Source organism: Garra rufa, chromosome 11 (genome assembly GCF_049309525.1).
Source record: "Garra rufa chromosome 11, GarRuf1.0, whole genome shotgun sequence".
NCBI classification, from domain to species: Eukaryota; Metazoa; Chordata; class Actinopteri; order Cypriniformes; family Cyprinidae; genus Garra; species Garra rufa.
In genome coordinates this window covers 4836740-4860456 of record NC_133371.1, presented here as the reverse complement: position 1 = coordinate 4860456, position 23717 = coordinate 4836740, and the positions used below count along the sequence as shown (strand labels likewise).

Below are 23717 nucleotides of genomic sequence, written 5' to 3'. Positions count from 1 at the left end.
GTACTGCCTATTGACAGCTGTCTACTAAGGCAACATCCTAACAGATCTAAAACTGTTCAAAAGCAAAAGGATATGAATTCTTATAGGAAGTCCCTGCTGAAAAAAAAAAACAGGTCTTAGCTGGTTTAAGCTGGAAGCAGCTGGTTTTAGCTGGTCTCCCAGCCTGGCCAGGCTGATCAGGCTGGTTTTAGCTGGTTGTTCCAGCTGGTCTCCCAGCCTGACCAGCTAAGGTGGACAAAACCCCTCTAAAACCAGCCTGCTGACCAGCTAAAACCAGCCTACCCTGCTGAAAAAAAAAACAGCTAAAACAGCCTAGTCTGGTTGGCTGGTCGTAGCTTGTTTTAGCTGGTCTCCCAGGCTGGGAAAGTGGGCAAAACCCCTCTAAAACCAGCCTGCTGACCAGTTATGGCCAGCTAAAACCAAAACTGGTTTTAGCTGTTTTTCTCACCAGGGTAGGCTGCTTGGGTGGTCTTAGCTGGTTTAAGCTGGAAGTAGCTGGTTTTACCTGGCCAGGCTGGGAAAGTGGCCAAAACCCCTCTAAAACCAGCCAGCTGACCAGCTAAAACCAGCCTGGTTGACCAGCTAAAACCAGCCAACCACCCTAGGCTGGTTTTAGCTGTTTGTTTTTTTTCAACAGGGCAACCATCTTAGACTGGTTTTAGCTGGTTTTATATGGTAGTATCAACTCACAATAGAGTCTGATGTTAGCATCCCTGCTGAAAAACACATAAAACCAGCCTAGGCTGGTTGGCTGGTCTTAGCTGGTTTAAGCTGGAAGTAGCTGGTTTTAGCTGGTGGTCTCCCAGCCTGACCAGCTAAGACCAGCCAGACTAGCCTGGCCAGACTGGGAAAGTGGGCAAAACCCCTCTAAAACCAGCTCGCTGACCAGCTAAAACCAGCCAACCAGCCTAGTTTTATTTTCAGCAGGGGAGATTGTGGCAATTAGCAAATGACAAAGTCCAACAATCAATCAATTCCCAGTTGACAAAATCCACTTACTACATTATTTGTCTTGTTCAAAAAAAGCAGCTTCACTCTGATTTATGTCACAATAGGGAAGAAAAAAACTACAGTAACATCCGTTTCATGCCAATTTTAAGGTGTGGTCACATTTACCATTATTCAATTTCTGCAGACAAAATCCAGTCCTTTTGAAAGAAATCCACACAATTGGGAATTTCACATGAGGGGAAAGGTTTACCCACACAGATTTTCCATAAAGCTGCCCTTTACAAAAATAAGTTTAAGTGTGCTATTAATATACTTATTTTAAACTAAAATAGGAAAGTATACTTTTAGTCTACTTTTTATGTACTTCTCAGAAATGTGCTTTATGTACTTCATATAAAATTACATTTAAGAATACCTGACTTGTACTTAGAAAAAGCCACTAGACTACACTAGATACACTAGAGGCACTATTACACATCTTCTGTACAGAATTTCCAAAACACAAGTGAAGAAGAAACCGAAACAGATGCTTCCACATGTAATCTAACACAACCATCAGACATAAAACAGCATGTCTTTTTTTAGCTTTTTGTTCAAAATGTTTATGTATTTGTTTATGAAACTTACCCACATTCAAGTGTATCTAAAAAAGAAATCATTAAGCTAGAATAAAACGTTTTTGTTTACAAGTAGATACCCTGTTTTTTTTTCTTTTTATATTTTGTATGTTTAGATATTAATTTAACAAAATCTATACAAATTAATACCTAAATAGGGACATTAGTAGTAGTTTGCTTAAGTTTGCTTAAAGAAAACTTACGAGTATACTTGCAGTATAAAAATACTAACCTAGTAGTTTATTGAGACTATACTAAAAAAGTATTTAATTAGTAAACTATCAGTATACCTATAAGTTCACTTACTTACTTGCAGTACAAACTAAAAACAGATTAGTTGTTTACTACTGTTATACTTAAGGTATGTATTATACTAGAAAGTGGGCCAATTTAGTCCCAAGGATGATTGAAATAGTACACTTAAAAGTATACTACTAGATATTTGTATACTTACTACATAAAGTATACTTAAAATATACTTCAAGTTTAGTATACTTAAGTAAAGTTAAAGTACTTTTGTTTTGGCAAGGGTGGTCACGTGGATTGATGAACATTTTTTCCCACAAAAATGTGCTAATGTGACCACATCTGAGGAATTTAGACATAAAAGGTAACATACTGTTGCTGCCTATCTGGTCTTGGTAGGAAAACAGAATTAAAGGTGGAGCTACAGCATACTTCGGCTAATTTATAAACAAATGATGTCGTATTTCTCTGAAATCGAATGCATCAACAGACTGAACGCTTCCCTGACGTATTATTTGTGCCATTTAGTTAGGTAGTTTAAAGGTTTGAATGAGCAGCTGGTAACTGTGTGATAATCACACACATCATTAAAGCACCATTTAAGAAAGCTATTAAGCATTCTGGACTATTCTCACGTCTTGTGGTTACATTTTAAAGACATTTGTCTTTAAAACTAAATGAGGCTGCATATTGCTGGAAGTGTTTGATGTTTTAGCATTTAATTTAACAGGAAGAACAATAATGATGCAATGAGAAGAAAATAAGGCCCTAGGGCTGCCTTCATACAAACAGCTGAACATTTGGTGTCAAACAGCGAAAGGGTTCATATTCCCAGAACTGTACATCATATTACGGGAACTGTACGTGATGTCCGCTGGATGTCACTGCAATGTCGTGACGAGTGACCACACACGTCAAACATGTTAACCATACCGTCTCTTCTGGAGTTCTGAGACACACACACACACACACACACACATGCAGAAAGCAGACACAACGTGTCAATGCTATGTGCCATGGTCAAGGAAAAAAAAAAATTATAAACAGCTGTCACTCAGACACTTGCTAGTAGTTCAGTGCACTACTTGCCATTTCTTTGTAGAAAAGAAATGGGGTGTGCAATATGATGATTTTTGATTGTGGACGATAAAAATCTGCTTTTGGAGAAATATCACAGTATCATGCTATTCTTTCAGCTGCAGTTCTGGCGCCTCCGTCTCAACATACTGTACAACGCAAAATACATTCACATCAGTGTTAACTCAGCTGTAGAGTTACACTTACAGGACACTGCACATATTCACAATCACACAAGTACATTATTTGCTTTAAAATCTTGCTGGTTAAACATTTCGTATGCGTGCTGTTCCGGCATGTGCTTCTCCATTGCACACAGGAAGTGCACACATAGTAAAAGCCTGTCAAACAGCGCCTAATAAATGTACTAAGTTATGTATTGCGTCTGATTGCGCTAATACTGTCAAAGCACACAAGGTTTACATATAAACACAGTTGCTTATGTCTAAAGTAAAAGTAAACAATTGGGAGAAAAAGAGATGCGTACCTGTACATTAGATGCGTGCAGCTCTTAAAAAGATTATACAGTATTAACATGCTGCATTAGTTTCTTTCTTGTGCTAAACACAAAATATGATATTTTGAAGAATGTGAGTAACCAAATCAGGTTTAAAACAACCTGAGAGTGAGTAAATATTGCTATAAAAATAAAACACCATGACATAAGTGACTTTTTTTTTTATTGACACACTATTGTCCTATTTTAATACTGTAAGTTTGCTTTGACACAACTTGTATTGTAAAAAGCACTGTATAAATAATCTTAACTTGACATGAGAGATTACGGAATTTTTATTTTTGTGGGAACTATTATTTTAATGTTGATAAAAAAAAAGGAAAATCTCTCAGTGCTCTTGACTGAAGAACTTTGACACAGTTGCTTTAATAAGAATCAACGTACAACTGATGTGTATAAGTATATAATGTTTCACTTTTTATATTAGTTAATTCAATTTTTTTAATGCCACTGCTAAACAAACCTACTGTACCTAAAAAAAGCACTGTTTGTATTATTTTCATTTGTAATGTCAAGATCTTTGCTCTTATTTTTAAATAACAATGATAAAATAATGACAAAGATTTTTATCTTTGCTCACTTTGGCCTAAATATCTGCTATTTCATACTGTGTTACCTTGAAGGCTGTAAAAAAAAAAAAAAAGTGAATCGTGATATTTATGAAAAAAAAAAAAAATCATGATATATTTTTGCCTTATTGTCCACCCCTACAAAGAAATGGCAAGTATAAGATGAAATTTTGAAGTACAAAAACATAAATAGTGTTTTCTTGTAAAACATACGATAATAATCTTAAAAATATTTTTTACAGTCTCCTTGTTTACTTCATTACACTAATTAAAAATTGCAGAGCACTCTGAAACGCTTCATTCTGATCAATGGTGTGACCACTAAACTGTATAAATGACTCTTTTTTGCTTACAAAATCGCATTTTTCATTTGATAAAGTAGCTGTGCAAATGTAAGATAGTGCACAGGTCATTATCGCAAAATAAACCCTGATAGGGTGATTAAACATTATTTATCTGACAGATTCAGACTTGCTCAGACTTGTTGTTTTACCAATCAGAAGGGGAAAAAACAGGCTTTGTTCGTTTACTTGTTTTCTCATTATCAGCTCAGCTAATCATTATGGGGTGTTAATTTGATAACGGGAAACAACAATACTTTCTTGGCATTTGCAAACAAATACTTATTTTTTAATGCTTTTCTGCATTACCAATTTTTTTTTTTTTTATCATACTCAAATCAATCAATCAATCAATCATGGTATTGCTATTGAATATGTCTGAAACATACAGTACATATTCAAGAAAGCAATAGGGGAAAACAATATGGCACTACTATGGTATCATTGTGATGGAGTTTGACTCAATAATAAAGAAAGACGTCCACAGGATACACAGCATTTGAGGCTACTAAGGTTACAGATACCGTATAGTATGTATACTCAGTACTTACCAGCCGCCTTCTCTCCTCTTCCATGGTGTTCAGCAGCTGGGAAAACTCTTTGAAGGACTGAGCTGGAGAAGAAAAATAGAGTTTTTAATCCATTTGCATTTGCTGGTTAAGGTTCAAACTTATAATAATAACTTGATTCATGTGGGTCAATAGAAATGCTGTTAAGTAAATGCTGTTAGCATTGATTTATTGCCACAGCTACTTATAAGAATGATTCAGCATTTAATGAACAATGGACTTTATTCTATGAATTTTAATCAACACGGAACAGTTAAAAAAGACCTCTTCCTCCACTTTTGGCCACCTAAAAGGTATAAAATAGCCTTCTCCAATAATTTATCCACAACAAACACTTAGAGGCTTTTAGGTGCTAAAGTTTAAAACAAAATGAAAATTCAATATATTTCAGACTACATAATCTTACATTTCTAGTCATCCAACATTAGCTGAAAATACCACGTAACCAATCATTCTTTTCTAAATTAACTGTTTAAGAGTTGTTTTTTTTCTCTTTCCAGTTTTTCAGAGGCCACAAGGGCTCTATAGGTTCTGCCCCAGTGTGGGCTATTTGTTAACCATTTGTTGGTCTAGTTGTTTGATGAGAAAGTGATGAAATATAGTTGTAATAAATGCGTTAAGAATGCATACAACTGTAGCAGCAGGACCTGCGGAAGAACTGATGATGGCACTTTTTTTATGTTTCCCTGGTGAAAAAACAGCTAAAACAAGCCTAAGCAGGTTGGCTAGTTTTAGCTGGTAAACCTGCCTGGTTTTAGCTGGTCAGAAGGCTGGTTTTAGAGGGGTTTATGCCACTTTCCATGATCAGGTGCGAGTGTGAACCTTGTAACCTTGGAAAATTCTGAAATATAGTTCACAACTCATGAACTATTTTACAGTGCTTTTTTCATGTACTATGTAGGGATGCACTAAAATGAAAAATCTTGGCCGAAGCTGAGGCCGAACAAAATTACATACTGGGCCGAAGGCCGAAATTGGATTACCGAACATGTTTTTTTGTGTGTTTTTCCGCCGTGCATTTTGGCTTTTTTTTTTTTCAACACTGCATAAATTAAATAGCCAAAATTTGTGTTTTAAAGTTTTGTCTTGCTTTTCAAAGAAAACAAAAATACAAAACAACAATTTAAAAATATTTATTTTACACTGGACATTTTTAACATTCTAGTAGACATTATCGCCTACCAACAAAACACGATTTAACTTACAATTAATAAGTTAGTAAAATAATATTCGTTGGCCATTCTTAAGACCTGCTTCTTGAATCAGGCATGTGTTTTGATGTACAAATAAATGCAGCCTTGCTGAGCAAAGGAGAATGTTTGAATAAATGTATTAATAGAGCTGTTGTAATGATTGTTATCATTATTTTTGTCTTTTGAATTTTATTTTACAGAACAGTAAAATTACAATACAAACATTTATGAATGTTGACTTTTATTTTGGCGGAAACCCACAAGAATACCTCAGTACTAGTTTTTGTTGACAGCAGCAGATTTATGAATGATTCTCATCATGCTGTTTCAGCGCAGGTTTCCCTCACCCTTTGGACTTTGAACCCTGGCTAAGGAGCTGCTGCAGCGCTGTCAGAATAAATACAGTTTGTGCATGTATTAGACATCATAACGTTCTGTAGTTTATTTACTAATGGATGATTTCAGTCATCATACAGTAACCAGCAACAACCAGCCCTTTCTCTTCTCATGGAAGACATGTGATGTCACACTAAACAGTCTCGTTCTGTCGTTGCATTTAATGATTTTTGCGTCTTTCTCGGACAGTTTTAAATGCTTCCACATTGCCCACATGTTTGCTGCATTAGTGTGCACCTCTATTTGATCGTGTCATGTCATTGTTCTGTATAATTTATTCAGACTTTGTGCTTATTGCGGTTGCCAAACTTTCCATGCATCCCTAGTTCTATGCTATCCAGCCATTACCTTGACCTGTTCTCAACATATAATGACAAAATTACTTTTTGAGTGAAGTGTTCTTGAGCTTGATTTCAAAGACTCTCGCACTTTGTGCTTCACTAAGAAATTCACATCTTTTATAATAAAACCCACCATCATCCTCAACCTCATCCAGCGCTGGCAATACTGTCTGTCTGCTGTCACACAATGGCAGCTTGTGATTGCTTAGAACAGCGTCTGCGAGCCACTGATAGCTCCATGGCTTCATTTAAACAGGCCGTGGATGAGAGACAGCTGCTGTCTCTGCCTGGATGGACTTTACCTCCGTTTGAGCTTAGGCACTTGGTTAAGTCCCGCGTGCCAGTTCTATAAACACAATTATCAAACCATCGGTCCAGATAGCCTGTCCACTCTCTGTCCATTTACGCTCCTTGGCTTTTAGCAGCCACAGACAGCTGAACGCAAGACTGCCATCTCCTAGAAGCCTCCGAAAACACTCACTGACGCCAGACATGCACACAAAACACTCACTGCTACACTCTTATAAATGAAGGTGCTTTAAAAGTTTCTTCACAGCAATGCCATAGAAAAACCATTTTTGGTTCTACATAGAACTTCAAAACATTTAGATATGGTCTTATAGCCCTTTCCTGACTTGCGAGCAGCCACAATGCGCAGCCGCAGGTCCTCAGTGAGCTCCTTTGTCTTAGACATGACTGTCCACAAACCAACAGCAGAGAGCTTCTGTTTTTCACCTGTTGAGTTGATTAAAACAGCTGTTCCCAATGGATCAGGGTAATTAGGATGCTTTAGAACAGCTTGGACTATTTGGAATGGTATAGAACTTTGGATTTTCCCATAGACTGTGACAGTTTGCAAAGGGTATGAATAATTTTGGACATGCCACTTTTTGTTCAAATGTAAATAAAAGCTGAGAATTATTTTTTTCCACAATGATGCCTCTTGTACGTCGTCTTATTATCTTTTGGGAGAAGCCTGTGTCATTTCCGGTCAAAAAACAAACAAAAAACTTGCTGGTTGAATAAAAGTAACCTTTAAGTCAGAATTTGCCAGGGGTATGAATAATTTCGGGCTTGACTGTATATATATATATATATATATATATAAATTATGAAGTTGATAAATGATAGATTCTACAATATTTCTGTAATTAAATCATTCTAGTGCTAATATAAACTGTTTTGTGAATATGTCTCCAGAAAATGAAAAGAAGAGAGTGACAGAGATTTGATGTGGAAAATAAGAAGAGAAGCCATGGATAAATGTCTCTATTGAACTATATGAGGTACTTAAGGCAGGATATAGCGGCTAAAAGGGGTTAGAGCGTATGTATCATTCACAGGTTAATAGAGAGAATGACAGAAGTGATGAGTCATTCTGTGAAATGGGCTTTTGGCTCAGGACAGAAGAGGTCTGACGTACATTCATTTGAGAAGGGCTGATGAGAGAGGCAGACAAGGAATCGCCCTCTCATTTAGAAACCCCTAATGCACGACCCATAAATCAAGACCGATCGCTCACGACTGTGCTTCAGCAGGAAATAGCTTTAAAACTGCATGGAATCAGTTGATAAGCATCGTTTTCTGTTCTTTATTGCAGTATTTTCGAATGAAACAGGACGTTTAGGCAAGATATATTGAAATTATCTTTCTTAAATGGCTAGTTTTTTTTATTTCCTCAAAAAAAAAAGTTCTTAAATACATCCTTAATGAGCAGATTTTTAATTTTTGCATTAAGAATCATTTTCATACAAGACGTGGTACAACCAACGTACAAGGTCAATAATTCTCAATTATAATTATGGTTACACCACATGACATTTTTAGAGACATTGTATACCATTTTCTTATAGGTCGCAAATGACGATCATGACTGAACAGCTCTGTTGTGTGAGACAATGGGAAAGTCAGAGCCCTGAAGAGCAACAAAGTGAGAAAAGCAGAAAAAGACAAAGTATGAGCGGCAACAGTCATCCGCCCATCAGGGCTGAAGTGAAACAGTCTTGTACTTTTAAGACAATTAATATTTCTATAGCTACATCAATCTTTCTGTGAGATTGATTTCAGGATAGCTGGTGTGGATTGTGAATGTCACAGCAGGAAGTCATGGAATGAAATCGATAGGAGGTCAGGTGACCCCGTCTGTACTCCCAGACAGACTGCTGATGCGACGCAGACTGGTTGGAGCTTCAAAGTAGATTGCAGCTCAGCTACATCAAGATTCTGGTCCCACAGCACACGAGGGGTCCGGTCAAGTCACTCCGAAAGCTCACTTTCATCGATGACCAGATTGATTCCACAAGACAATTACATTTTTCTTCAGTAACAGTAATCTTACCCTTTTAGGGCTGGGACACTATGGGAGCACAACAGAAATACCAGACACTTTGAAAACTTTCCATGAAGACTGATAGATCAGAACTCTTTTCTACTGGTCAACTGATATGGCGTTTTCAATGGTCGATGCCAACGACGGCATTAAAGGAGAAGTTCACTTCCAGAACAAAAATTTACAGATAATGTACTCGCCCCCTTGACATTCAAGATTTTCATGTCTTTCTTTCTTCAGTCGCAAAGAAATTATGTTTTTTTGAGGAAAACATTTCGGGATTTTTCTCCATATAATGGACTCCAGAGTTTGCACATATATGGTGCCCAGAGTTTGAACTTTCAAACTATCCCAAATGCGGTTGTAAACAATCTCAGCTGAGGAAGAAGGGTCTTATCTAGTAAAACGATCGGTTATTTTCATAAAAAAAATACAAATATATACTTTTTAACTTCAAGCGCTCTGAACTCTGTGTATTCTGGGTTGAGACAGTTAGGGTATGTCGAAAAACTCCCATCGTATTTTCTCCCTCGACTTCAAAAATCATTTCAAAATCATCCTACATCGCTACAGAAATACAGACCCAGTCTTTGCAAAGTGAACATGCAAAAAAGATCAAAAACCCTTAACAAAAAGTGAAAATAGCATATTTTCTTGGCGAGAGATGCTATTTAAACTAAGTGAAAATAGTAAATTTTCTTAATGTTAGATGCTATTTATACTAAGTGCAAATAGCTATAGATTCTATTTACACTACGTTGATCTGTAAATTATAGTTTTAATTTAATTTATTAAATGGTACTGCCTTACTGGGACAATGAGCCCTCCCTACACCTACTCTAACCCTAACCGATACTTTATTTTCAACTTTTCAATTATGTCCTTCATTTTCATTAAAAAATAAAAATGCCTTTCCGATATGGTATGAGATTTGAAAAGGGAGAAAAAAAGTTCGCCAGAAGGGGGATTCGAACCCACATCAGTCGCGTCGAAAAGAGTGAAACACACGATTTATCCTCTGTGCCCCTGGAGCTGACAATTAATAGCCGTCTTTTGTAGTTTTGACTATTCAAATCACACATTGGTGGGCGGAGTTAGTGTAAATAGCCTCTGCCAACAAGGCGGGCTATTTGCACTTAGTGTTCGTGTACACTTTCTTGAACTGAAAAAAAAAAACAGAGTTCAAGGAGAGCAAGACAGGATGAGCGTTTGAGGTTAAAAAGTATATAAATTGTATTTTTTGAAGAAAATAACCGATCGTTTCCCTAGATAAGACCTTTCTTCCTCGGCTGGGATCGTTTGAAACTGCATTTAAACTGCATTTTCGAAGTTCAAACTAACTATTAAAGTCCACTATATGAAGAAAAATCCTGAAATGTCTTCCTCAAAAAACAATTTCTTTACAACTGAAGAAAGAAAGACTTGAATATCTTGGATAACAAGGCGGTGAGTACATTATCTGTAATTTTTTTGTTCTGGAAGTGAACTTCTCCTTCCTAGAAGGCAAAGAACAGCTGATTGATGGCTGGTATAATACTGCTATTTTTAGAACTGTGCATTTAAGTAAAAATAAAGTTTATACTTAAATAATTAAGAAAAAAAAAATACTCTTTCAAAACTCTCCCAAGCACTCAACAATAATCTTTATCGCTGGGTTTGATTATTGCGATAGATTTTTATTGTGGATAGTTTTTTTTCTCTTTTTTGCTATCATCAAATAAAACAATAAATACAGTAATATTAATAGTAGGGTTTTCAAATGACTACAATGCATGACAATCAACAATCTGTTTATGTTTGACATTTTTTTGGATAATGTTTGCCATGCAATGTTGTGGTTGATTCATTCAAGTCCAGACCAAGACCTGAGTCTGAGTCAAGATTCAGTGTAAATGAAGTATATTTCAAAGATTATTGTAGTATGTTTTACAAGAAAATACTATTTCACATTTAATTAATTTCGATACTTGCCCTTTCTTTGTAATTAATTGTGAAATTTATTAGCAGTTTTCTAGTGGAAATTGTTTCAAGATAAAGGGTTGTTTCTCCAGCAATTTCTGTAGTGTCTGGCTTTTTTGTGCACAGTATTTATCAGAGTATCACTGAACGGACTCTGAACAAAATGCTGGATTCGTGTCAAATAGACCACATTAACATGCAGCCACAGGTTTCATCAACATTCACTTGTCCATGGACTGCAAACCAAAATCATTCCGCCACATTACACGTGTAAATCAACAGCCGTAGCTCTATCATTTCCTACCTATCAACGTTTCTGTCCATTAAGGCTGTCCATTAGCTAAACAGCCGTAAAGATGCCTTTGTGTCGCTACCTTCCAAAACATTCCCGCTATGGCTGGCTCACCCAACAAATAGGGTGAAAAAATGCAAAAATTCACCACGTTCCTATTTGGCGACCAGACGGGTACAGGAAAGGGCCAAATTGAACTCATTATAAGCTTGCTTGCCACACCTTAACACATTTAATTGGGTTTTTCCCCATCAGATTGCCTGGGAAAAGAAGGGGAAAGGTAGCGGACTAAATGACAGGTTGCTTGTGCGATTGAGGGTGCGAAAAGACTGGAAGCCAACTGTTAGATGCAGATGGTCTGAGTGTCAAGCCAGCACACAATGCACAGAGCAGGACAGGAAGATAATAAACAAAGTAATGACACATAAGGAGAGAATGCAGGAACGAGAGAAAGAGATTAATGGCTGCAAAAAGAGACAGAACAGAATGAGTGATCAACCCATCAGGGGCATATGAACTCTCAGCACATCTGCTCAGTGCCCACAGAGGGCGAGCGGTCTGCATTTTCCTTAATCTCTGACACAAATCACAATTAGTTACTCTGATCTCTTAAAGGGCTGAGCTGAGACCTTTTTGTCTGGAATGTAAGCAAATCAATACAATACATTATGCATGCCGGGCAGGCAATCTTGCTGAGACCTGCCTTGAGCTGCTGAGCTAAATCTGGACTGGGACAGGATATCAGCATGCCCGATGCTCGCTTTCATACGAGAATGCGTTTACTAATCAAAGCGATGAATTGTAAGTCCTTTTGTGACTGCTCACATGTTAAGGATTGTAATCAATAGACGAAAGCAAAAGAGTTGGAGTGGAAATCTGTCTACTCAACTCTGGGTGACTCTTCCAAGAAACTCATATGAAATTTCCAGAGACAGGTCTTGATTAAAATGACAATCCCATTCGTCTGGGACAGTGTGCAAGACATTTGGGCAGGAGGAAGGAAACTATTCCTCAGAGCATTAGGAGAACTTTCCATTAAGATGATGTTTGAATGGTTAAGCAGATCTTTAATAGGTTTGGAGGAATATTTTATCGCTCAAATGTTCTTTCATAGCTTCTTTCGTTGAGTTAATGGACTTCTTGGTTATACATTTGTTTAGTGCTAAGTATAATACAAATATACTAACATATTATGTGCTTAATAAAAACGCCCTGCAACTGCACGTTTGGTATACTAAACTGCTATACTTAAAGTCTGCTATATTGCAACAACTAATTGTGTGCCTAATGCACTTTAATTGTGCAGAAGTAGTGCTGAGGTCCAACTATTGCAAGTATACCTCAGGTACACTTTATCTTGCATTTAAAAACTTACATTACACAATCCTCATCAATAGTGACATTAAAACACATTTTAGGCTTAATATTAAGAAACGTGCATTGTGTACAAAATTCCAAATTAGTTAGTTATAATTTTTATATCAGTAAGTCTTGAGTGATATGTTAGTAAATATGTTAATAGATTTGAACTATACTTAGTATTTTAAATGAATTATTTTTTTTACTGCGACAAAATTAGACAACTGCTGATGTACAGTTGATGTACAAAAAATCAAGTATAACCACAGAAATCACAGAAGATCACAGAAAATCTCTTTCTTGTCTCCTTGGACGGACAAAGTTTTGAAAATTTTGAAATGGTCTTGTGATTGAAAAAAGGTTGTTAAACACTACTTTAGGCTAAGCCCAACGTATTTCAGCTAGGCTTGTGCCGATAGACGATAGTATCGTGTATCGGCGATAGTCAGAGATATCGCCTGTTGCTGATGCCTTTGAAGATTGTAAGACGATTATTATCATTATCCGTCAAAAAGGCACCTAACTTTAGCGATGCATCGCGGAGAGTCGGTTCTAGGATGCCTCAGAAACGTGCTGCGGTATAAACACAAGCATAGAGTAGATAGCGCCGCAGATGTGTACAGTGAAAATGGGTAAGAGATTTATTCATCATACAGTGTACATAGATTAAGTGTAGACTTAAGTGTAGACAGTCATTAGGATAACAGAGGTAGTAAAATGTGGTTTAGGCTGAAATAAATATGATATATCAGAATCCGTCTGTATATAGTTAACATAAACATTCACCTCAGTAACATCTGTATGCATTAACTAGAATTACGATGCGATAAAATGGCCTAAACATATGCACGTGAATTACATGAACTGATGACAAAGATCAGACTATACAGCGGTAGCATTATCGCAATATGACGGGTAAAGAAAGATACATTCATTTACATTCAGGCACGCACATTTACCGCTCCCTGAAGATAGCAGAGAATGAAACCGAAAGTAAACTTGAACCTATCCAACAGAACTACCGTCAGCGCTCTGTACACGCACAACTGTGTCACAAGTCACATGCACTACCCTTACAAAACGAATAAGGAATTTATTACATATTGACACATTTACATATTATTAAATAAATTAGCACGATAGTATCGTGTATCGGCGATCTCACAGGCTGACGATAGGACAATATGAAAATTGAGCATATCGCCCCACAACACTAATTTCAGCTTCTCTTTTTCAACTTAGTATGCTTTATAATATCAGTTTTTACTAATCTTTTTACTCATTTTGGGCGGAGTCCACATTGTCGAGTCCGAGTTGAGTTCTGATCTTTAACCAATTGAGTCTGAATAGGAGACATATATCATTGTCTTTTTGGCACAATAATTAATCTAGATTATTATGTTTTCATAATTGCTGGAAGCCAAAATCATAATCCAAACTAAAATTCGATTAATAGTACAGGCCTAGTTCGAGTGATTGATGAGATGTCTTCTGAAACTCTATGAGGTCTTTTGTTTCGGGAACATCTAAGCAGGAGACTTCAGCAAACGTTTCCATTTGCTCTCCATTAAATCTAATTGTTGTCTAGAAGAAATAATTGAGCTATTAAAGGGCTCCTATTTGTGATTTGTCATATGCAGTATCTCACAAAAGTGAGTACACCCCTCACATTTCAGCAACTATCTTCTCAAAGGACAATACTATAGAAATTAATCTTGGATATATTTTAGAGTGCAGTGTGCAGCTTGTATAGCAGTGTAGATTTACTGTCCTCTGAAAATAACTCAACATACAGTCATTATTGTCAAAATAGCTGTAAGTAATAACAGCAGTATGTTGTTTAACCATGCAAAACCACATGTCCTATTCATCCTGCTTATGTTTTTGTCTGCTTGACAGGACCATACAAAGTTGTGTATCTTGTATTAGAGCAGTAAAAATTAGGTGCTTTAAGTACAATTCTCTCATACTGACCACTGGATGTTCATCATGGCATCTCATGGCAAAGAACTTTCGGAGGATTTGAGAATTAGAATTGTTGCTCTCTACGAAGATGGCCAAGGCTATTAGAGGTTCAGTAACACCCTGAAACAGAGTTACACTACAGTGGTCAGGGTCACAAAGAGGTTTTTCAAGATGGGTTCCATTCGGAACAGGGTTTGCAATGGTCAATCAACGAAGTTGAGCACTCGTTCTGTGCATCAGGTGCAGAACCTGGCATAAAAAAACAGATGCATGAGTGCTGCCAGCATTGCTTTAAAGGTTGCTTGTCAGTGCTCAGAGCATACGCTGCACACTGCAACAAGTCGATTTGCATAGGCGTCGTCCCAGAAGGAAGCCTGGCTCACAAGAAAGCCCGCAAACAGTTTGCTGAAGACAACCTGTCCAAGAGCATGAATTACTGGAACCATGTCCTGTGGTCTGATGAGACTATAAGATCAACTTGTTTGGCTCAGATGGTATCCAGCATGTGTGGCGATGCCCTGGTGAGGAGTACCGAGGAAATTGTGTCTTGCCTAAAGTCAAGCATGGTGGTGGTAGCATCATGGTCTGGGGCTGCATTAGTGCTGCTGGTACTGGGGAGCGGCAGTTCATTGAGGGAAACATGAGTTCCATTATGTACTGTACATTTTGGACAATAAATCTATACTGCTATATAAGCTGCACATTGACTACTCTAAAATATTTCCAAATTTCATTTCTATAGTATTGTCCCTTGAGAAGATATACTAAAATGGTTGCTGAAATGTGAGGGGTGTACTCACTTTTGTCACATACTGTACATCTACAAGACTGAATTAGTATTAGCAGTAGCAGACCTCAAATTAGCAGTTGGCATCTCACTTACCAATGTTGACTTCATCATCCGTTTCTGCGTCACCAATGCACTCAAACTGGAACTCCTGTAAGGACTGGGAGAACTTCTGCACGGCTGCCGAGAGGTCTGAAACACAAAAAGAGATATTTGAATCATGAAAGTGTAACGTGAGACTAAAATAAGGTGATACAATCGCCTATATCTCCAACAGTACCGTTTAACAGAACAATCACGGTGCATAATATGTGTCAAACTGTGACATTCAAAGACTTCCATGGAAGAGTTGAAATCAAAGTAAAACCAAGCCACTCGAGTCAAAGGTGTATTCTCTTTTCAACACAACACTATGGGAGTCTGTATAAAAAGGCAAATACATAATTTTCACTCCCTGCTGAGAGTAAATGAGTTCTCATTTGGAGTGCTAAACGTACATCTCAGTCATCAAGAGTGGGTGGAAAGAACTTGAGCAGGAAATGCTAAGCAACTCAATCAAAAACGGTAATGAGACTGCAGAGAAAAGCCATTTCATCATGTCTTAAAGAGGTGATAGACCCGACGGCTTCTCCAAATACCAACAAAAGCCTTCAAAAGCTCTCTGAAAAAGAAAACTCTGAAAAGGTTTTCTCATTACTTTTTCCTTAATCTTTTATTTAGAAAAGCGCAGGGTTGGAAAATGGCTCTTTCAAGCTTAATAGCAAAAGATTTGTCAAAAGAGCAATACATTTACAATGTGTCAGGGAGGAATACTAACTTTGCACTTTTAACTGCTGGCTTGCTAAATTCTTCATTGAGGATCTATCAAGAAAGGCCTCGAAGAAGCATTGTAGTTCTCATTAGACAGACCAGAGCTAATACGCAGACTGACACAGATCTGCCACAAGGGAGGCTTGTAATTCTAGAAAGATCAGAAGTTCACTCAATACAATTCACAATCCTGTAGCTGCTTTGCTTTTAAGTTCAGTGTAAGTCTAATTTGGGGCACTATGGTTCACTTTGGTCAAATCTATCACAAGCATTAACAATGAACAATGAAAAATTTCAGAGAAGACAGAAAAGAGGCCATATCGCTTGTAATTAGTACTTAATGACTTTAATTTTCAGCTTTTCACTGCATTATAGAGCTGCATCAAACAATTTGTGTGACAAGTTTGTCCTGACAAGGTCAATAGCAGACAGAAATAAATATTTTGTATTTTATGGCTGTTTGGATCTCACATAACAAACATACAGAATGCACCAGTTGAGATCATACAGAGTTCACTAGGGAGGATACTGCAATCTTACTTATAGTAAACAGTGGAACATTCCACTTACAGGGTTCAATTGTAATGGTCACAGATTCTATGTGGATAAATTAGCCATGATTTCGAACTAAAGAAAACATTGCAGCAAAGGGCAACAGGATGTGATGTGATGTGATTTTTTCCCACATCCCATAAAAACAACACAGCACATCAAACGCTTCTATATTGTATCCACCTAAACTCACAAAGTCACAATGTCAGTCAATGTTCCTTACACACAAAACAGTCAAAGAACTTTTTAGGTGAACTATTCCTTTAAGTTTGATATTATTGACTAGCTTATAATTGGAAATGGCTGTAAAATGAGTAACAACATCCCACTAATAACAGAACTCTGCTGCATGCTGATTTTTATTAGGGATGCACCGAAATGAAAATTCTTGGCCGAAACCGAAAACCGAAAAAGAGGAAACCAATGCCGAAAACCGAAACACCGAAAGAATTATGCCAATTATTAGTACCATTGCATTTATGGCTATGACTGTGTACTAATTTTACTAAAATCAAGGCATTGCAATTGCATAAATTAATATTAAAGTTTCAAAGAATAAATCAGTTATATTAATTTAAACAATTATTATCAATCAAGTATTATATTACTTAAATAACATATACATATATTTTACTGCCTTTGTTTAAATTGTTTAAATTTTTAAAGGGATAGTTCAGCCCAAAATGAAAATTCTGACATCATTTACTCATCCTCGACTTGTTCCAATCATATACAAGAGTCTTTCTTCGGATGAACATAAAAGAATTTTGAAGAATGTGGGTAACCAAACATTTGCTGATCCCCATTGACTTTCATAGTATGGAGGAAAAAACTATGGAAGTCAATGTCAGTTTTACTCAAGCCTGACAGCAATGAACTAAAACCCCTCAAAACACAGTTCACATCCGCAAATGTCTTGCTTCCTACTGAAAGAAAAGGTTTAAGTCAAGTCATAGCTTTTAACGGAAATAAACAGAGGAATTTAATCCGGTATCAAGTTTAACCTGTGGCCTTATGTGTCACCCATAGCACTGAGAGCACATAACAAGGTTATCCACCGATGTGTTGAGTGAGCATGTATATCATCTCATGCCATGCACCAGCTCTGAGACTCCAGGGTGCTGGTCAATAATCCGTTTGAGATGTGAGTCTGCTCAGTCAAGCTGAATGAGCCTCATCAATAATGCAGTGCCCTTCACCTCTCGTACCGGCAGACAGCATCACCACTGCAGCGCTGATCCACAACTACAGTACTTTCCTAAAGCCTTCAGTGAGAGCATTAATGTCTAATAGGCCTGGCTTTTTCCCGAGATCAGAGGTTGAGTCAAATGGAAGCGGGTGTCTTGAGGGTCGAAGGAGGAGAGCACCTGTCGCCGTCCAATCGGCTTTCAGATTCAACCTGGAAAATCACACCTCGGCCACTGAGGTCTCCCTAGTGGGCACTTTGCTTCCTTTTCCTTCCTGTATTACCTCAGCTCTCCAAGCTGTCTCTTTATCTCTGGAGGTAATGGCTTGTAGATCTGCTGTCTATCTCCACGGAGCTGTCACTTCGAGCCGCTGTCGTTTCTTCCTCTTGCCTATTAAGTGTAGAACATGCCGTCCGTCACAACATGCTGCTGCCTTACCTTCAGGAAATCGCTGAGCCGGGATTGTAAATGGAGAGTTTTTGGCTAGGTTTTAAACCTAAGCGAGCTGCATCTCTGCTTATTGTACAGTAAGCAACTGCCTTCTAATTCAGCATCCTAATCTAAATGAAACATCATAAGCGACTGATATGTAACAACTTTGTTGTGTAGAGATTGACTAATAATGGCTTTTACTGATATTTCCCTCAGATATTTGAGTGGAAAAAAACAAACTTCATTTATTTATTATGCAATGCTGCCTTAGATTTTGACCCAAATTACCAAAAAGAAGTTTATTTTATTAAGTATACTTAAGTAGAGTTCAAGTATATTTTAAGTATACTTTATTTAGTAAGTATACAAATATCACACTTCTAAGTGTACTATTTCAATACTCCTTGGGACTAAATTGGCCCACTTTGTACTGCAAGTATACTAAAAGTGAACTTATAGGTATACTGATAGTTTACTAATTAAATACTTTGAAGTATAGTGTCAGTAAACTACTAGTTTTATTCTAGCTTCATGCATTCTTTTTTTCATAAACACTTGAATGTGGGTAAGTTTCATAAAAAAAAAAAAAAAATAACATTTTGAACAAAAAGCTAAAAAAAAGACTATTGATGATAATCAAAACGTAGATGGAGTTGATCAACACCCCAAAGCTTGACAGTCATTATTACCTCTTCATGGGTCGACATTTTATTCCACAACGTTACACAGTTTTCCATATCTATGGTTTTGATGCTGTTTTATGTCTGACGATTGTGTTAGATTACATGTGGAAGCATCTGTTGTTTCGGTTTCTTCTTCACTTGTATTTTGGAAATTCTGTACAGAAGATGTGTAATAGTGAACTAATAGTGTATAACAATGAAAACACAGATTGACAGAGCACAAGTACAGCTCAAAAATATTTAGACCTTTCTGTAAGTTTAAGTCAAGTATACTTAATTGTTATTTTAGGTATATTTCTGAGAAGTACATACAAAGTAGACTAAAAGTATATTTTCCTTTTTTTTTTTAGTTTACAAGTAGTATACTAATAGCACACTTGAATAAACTTCTTTTTCATAAGGGTAAAGATGTTCCTTAGGTAGGCATCTCAATAGGTTTTGGAAAACAGCTCTTGATTCAGACATCTGGTGTAATGAACGCACTGCCAAGAGTAACATTAGCTGTTCTCACCACTGCATGACGGGACACGCGCCAGTAAGAACGAGTACGAGATTTTACGCAATTGCATAAGTTCACACTGGGTTTTAATAATAAATCAGTAAGAATAAGATGGAATACTGGATACAAGAAGGATGACAAAGCAGTATGAGCTGTCAAAAAGCATTACACACTCAAACTGACTCACAAAAGCTGCAAGTGAGCATAGAACCAGCTGGAACCCCTCCCTAGAACACATACTAAGAGACACTATGTGTCATTACCTCCCAAGGTTCAGCGGGAGAACAGAAAAATATTCCCTTACAAGACAATACGAGCTCAAAGGGCAAAACTAGATAGCAGAAGAGGAGCATGTTCAGAGGACATTTCTTAAAAGGTCACATACATCTAACCTGTTTCCTCGCAGACCTTACAAGATTTATTTTCTTTTGCCTGTTACTTCATTTTCTCTCTCTCTCTTACATTCACTCTTATTTATCGTTAAAAAAGTCATTATTTATTTTTGAAAAATATTCACATTGCTTTTGTCATAACATTCATAGACAAAAAACTACATGGTCTGTTAATGTAATAATATATAATAATTTTAAGTGTTATGTTAAGATTTTTAAGAAGTATCACTTTATAAAAAAAAATAAAAAACGTATATATTTATTTATTTATTTATTTTTATTTTTATATAAAAAAATATAGAAATATATATAAATTCCTAATTCTTAAGTTATTGTAATTTTATTTTTAAGATTTTTTTTTTTTTTGTAATTTAATTTCAGGAATAGAGTGAGGGGGAAAATTATTTCCCTCACTTGAAATATAACACACAGATGTTACACTACTTTAATGGTCTGTTTCTGACTTTTTTTTTTTTAGAAAGAGCTTGACAGCCTGGTCACTGAACTGTCACTGTATGGAAAAGAGTTCTGTGAAAATCTCTTTGTATTCTACACGAAATAACAGCATGTGCTCTTGGAATGGCATGACGGTGAGTAAATAATGCTAGAAATTGATTTTTTTGTGTGTAAACTATCCTTTTAAACATGATCCAATGTGCACAGAAGACGCGTGTCGGCACTTAGCAACATTCCTGTTACGATATTAACAAGCAGCGTGTAATTGTGCAGTGAGTGTAATTACAGGGCACGCTGTGGAACCTGGCAGCAGAGGCAGTGTGCACATATGACGGGCTTCCAGCCTGCTTTTATCACAGGTTTCATCTAATGTCACACCTCCACACGGCCTGCCATGGAAGACTGCCTCCATAGCTCACTGCCTGTTAGGGAAAAGGACATTTCCTCCGGTCCTGCTACAACAACAAGCCATAAGAGACAGTGACTGTGCTTGTGTTTAATAGTGTGTTGCAGATAGTGGGTGGCTGCATGTATGCGTATGTGTTTTTTTATGTGTGTGTGTGGGTGTGCTTAGAAAAAAGGCATTTCAGTTCTGTCTTCACATTCCAAAAATGTTCCATCAGTTGGAATACAGTCAATAATGAGGCAAATCACCTTTTATAGTGATAATATGATCTCACAAGCAAGTGTCTATAAAAAACAGCAAATAGAGAGGAGAGCATTCGCTGTAAAACTCAGTTCAGCGAATTACTGCATGATACTAAATTTAAACATCAGCTTTGACGTCACCATAAAATTATAATGCAATACCATTTTACTTCTATAATAAGGGTTTGAAATGAACGTTTTCAATTTGTATGGAGCCCCAGATATGACATACAGGGGGAAAAAATGTGGGCACAAATTAGGAATTCATTCCCATGATTTATTAATATATTTCCCATGATTTATTAATTCAGTCCCTCATTTTAGGTATATCATGATCATAGTTGTACTAATTCATTCTCTTGTTTAATTTCAAGCAGTACAACTTTACATTTAAGTAGTATGAATAGTACAACGTGGCAATGGTTTAACTAAAACCAGGGAACAAATAAATAAGCTATGGGAAGAAATTGTTAGGTTGTGGCCACAATATATTTTATTAATATTAATATCTACAGTCCATAAATGTCATATATCTCATAATTCACAGCTTGAATTTAAATATACACTCTTAAAAATAAAGGTACTTTAAACGTTCTTCACAGCAATGCCATAGAAGAACCATTTTTGGTTCCACAAAGAACCATTCAGTCAAAGGTTCTTTAAAGAACCATCTCTTTCTTACCTTTTTATAATCTGAAGAACCTTCTTGTTAAACAGAAAGGTTCTTCAGATGTTAAAGGTTCTTTATGAAACCGTTTAGACAAAAAGGTTCTTCTATGGCATTGTAAAGCACCTATATTTTTAAGAGTGTATTTGCTATTAAATCTGATTCTGAGGCTTTTTTTAGCTTGACGGATACCATAAGTAACCAGATGTTTCCTCACAAAATAAAGGTATTGAATTTAGTATATTGAAGCCTCTCCTTCAGTGACGTCCATTCAAAACAAGCCAACACTTTCTCACTCCAAAGGCAATAATGGTAATCAAAGTCATGCCCCAAATATCATCCCATCATATAATTTCATGATGATAAAATTCCCATGCTCTTCGCATCACTATATCGACGGCAAATGTTTCTCAGGGAAAGCAATATAGCGCACTGCAATAAAGAGCTAAAGGGTGCTTTCGGCATCTGTAGAATGATGTGCGTAAGTCGTGGCATTGCAGGAAGCGAGAACGATATCGGATGAGAAGAGCTGCGCCTAAAACATTTTACAGGTATTGCACATCGATAGATCTTTCTGTACTTGTGTTTCAAGTTCAAGGCAGCAGTTCAAAACAGTGAAACTAATAAAGGGTGATCTATATTGTTATATGTTTCCAAATGAAGCATTAACTTTATTTAAGTGACAAAAAATAAAATAAATTAATTAAACCAATCAATTAATAAATCATTTTTATTTCCAAAAAAAAGGCAAAGTACACAATGTTCGGTGGAGGAGGCAAAGTCCTCAGTGTTTTTTCTTCTTTTTTTTTTTATCAGATATAAATTCATGTCCCAGTCACATTTTCTTGATTAAATAAAACAATACTTTTACTATCAGAAAAAGAGAGAGGAAAAAATATTATATTCTATTTTAAATTTTTACATTAACAATGTAATCAATTTTCTGTTTATTAAAGCCAAGTATCAATCTCATTAAGTTAGTGTTTTTAAGCATTTTACATTTATTTAAAAAATAAATAAATAAATAAATATAAAAAAACTAAAGGCTTTAACAATGTTTTATTTGTGAACTTATGTTCAGCTATTCTTCTTAACTATTTTAGATTTTTTTCAGATCATCAGTCATCAAAGTTTGGTAAATAACGGTCAAAGACAGATTTACTTGAAATTTTACTAAGCTGATTACTCCCACAGATCGTTTTTATGCCATTTTAAGTCTTATTTTGAAATAACAAAGTGGTTATATCTAAGTGAGTCGATTACTTTTGTTTTTTAATTAGTCTTCCTATTAATACCATTATATTGTGCATTCAGATGCGAATCAGAATGTGCACAAACACACGAGGCGGGTTTTATCGCATGAACCAATCACAGCCAAACATAACCAGTCATATCCAATCATATTGCGATAGGATATTCTCTCATGTCACTTTCCCCCATTCGTTCTCAATTACCCCAATTTAGGAGGTCTGTTAAAACTCAATGGGCTCAGGGGAGGCGGGAATGTCATTCTGTTTCATAGCAGGATTTTGATCAGCCTCTGGAGCCGTAGTTGCCATCTGTGCATACATTCAAAGAAAACAATGTGTTTGAGTCCCCTTTAATAGCAAGTCAGTTCACTCTACGGCCATCTTGGGAACAAGTACATGCACGTACAGCTCCTATCTTCCTGAATGTGGAAAGACTAACATTTCTAGAATACCTTCTAAAAGTCTATCAGCTACTTTGTATGCTAACACCTCATAAAAGGAGACAAAAGTAGCATTTAGCAAATATAAGCATAACGAAATTCAGTTTTTCTTTTTTAGTAAAAAAGAGCCAATATACTGAAGATTCTAGGGATGCACCGAATGTTGACGATAATGACTGAAATTGCAAAATAC

At 36.5% G+C, this 23717-nt stretch overlaps 1 protein-coding gene across 1 annotated transcript in view; it reads right to left on the bottom strand.

Moving 5' to 3' along the window:
* The window catches only part of arhgap42b (Rho GTPase activating protein 42b), a 173932-nt gene that overhangs the window by 89989 nt on the left and 60226 nt on the right, over positions 1-23717 (bottom strand). The window contains exons 2-3 of the mRNA XM_073850019.1: positions 15605-15700; positions 4870-4931 (exon numbers count right to left, since the gene is read on the bottom strand). Of these exons, the coding sequence (XP_073706120.1) occupies positions 4870-4931; positions 15605-15700 (158 nt within the window). The remainder of the gene's footprint in view (positions 1-4869; positions 4932-15604; positions 15701-23717) is intronic.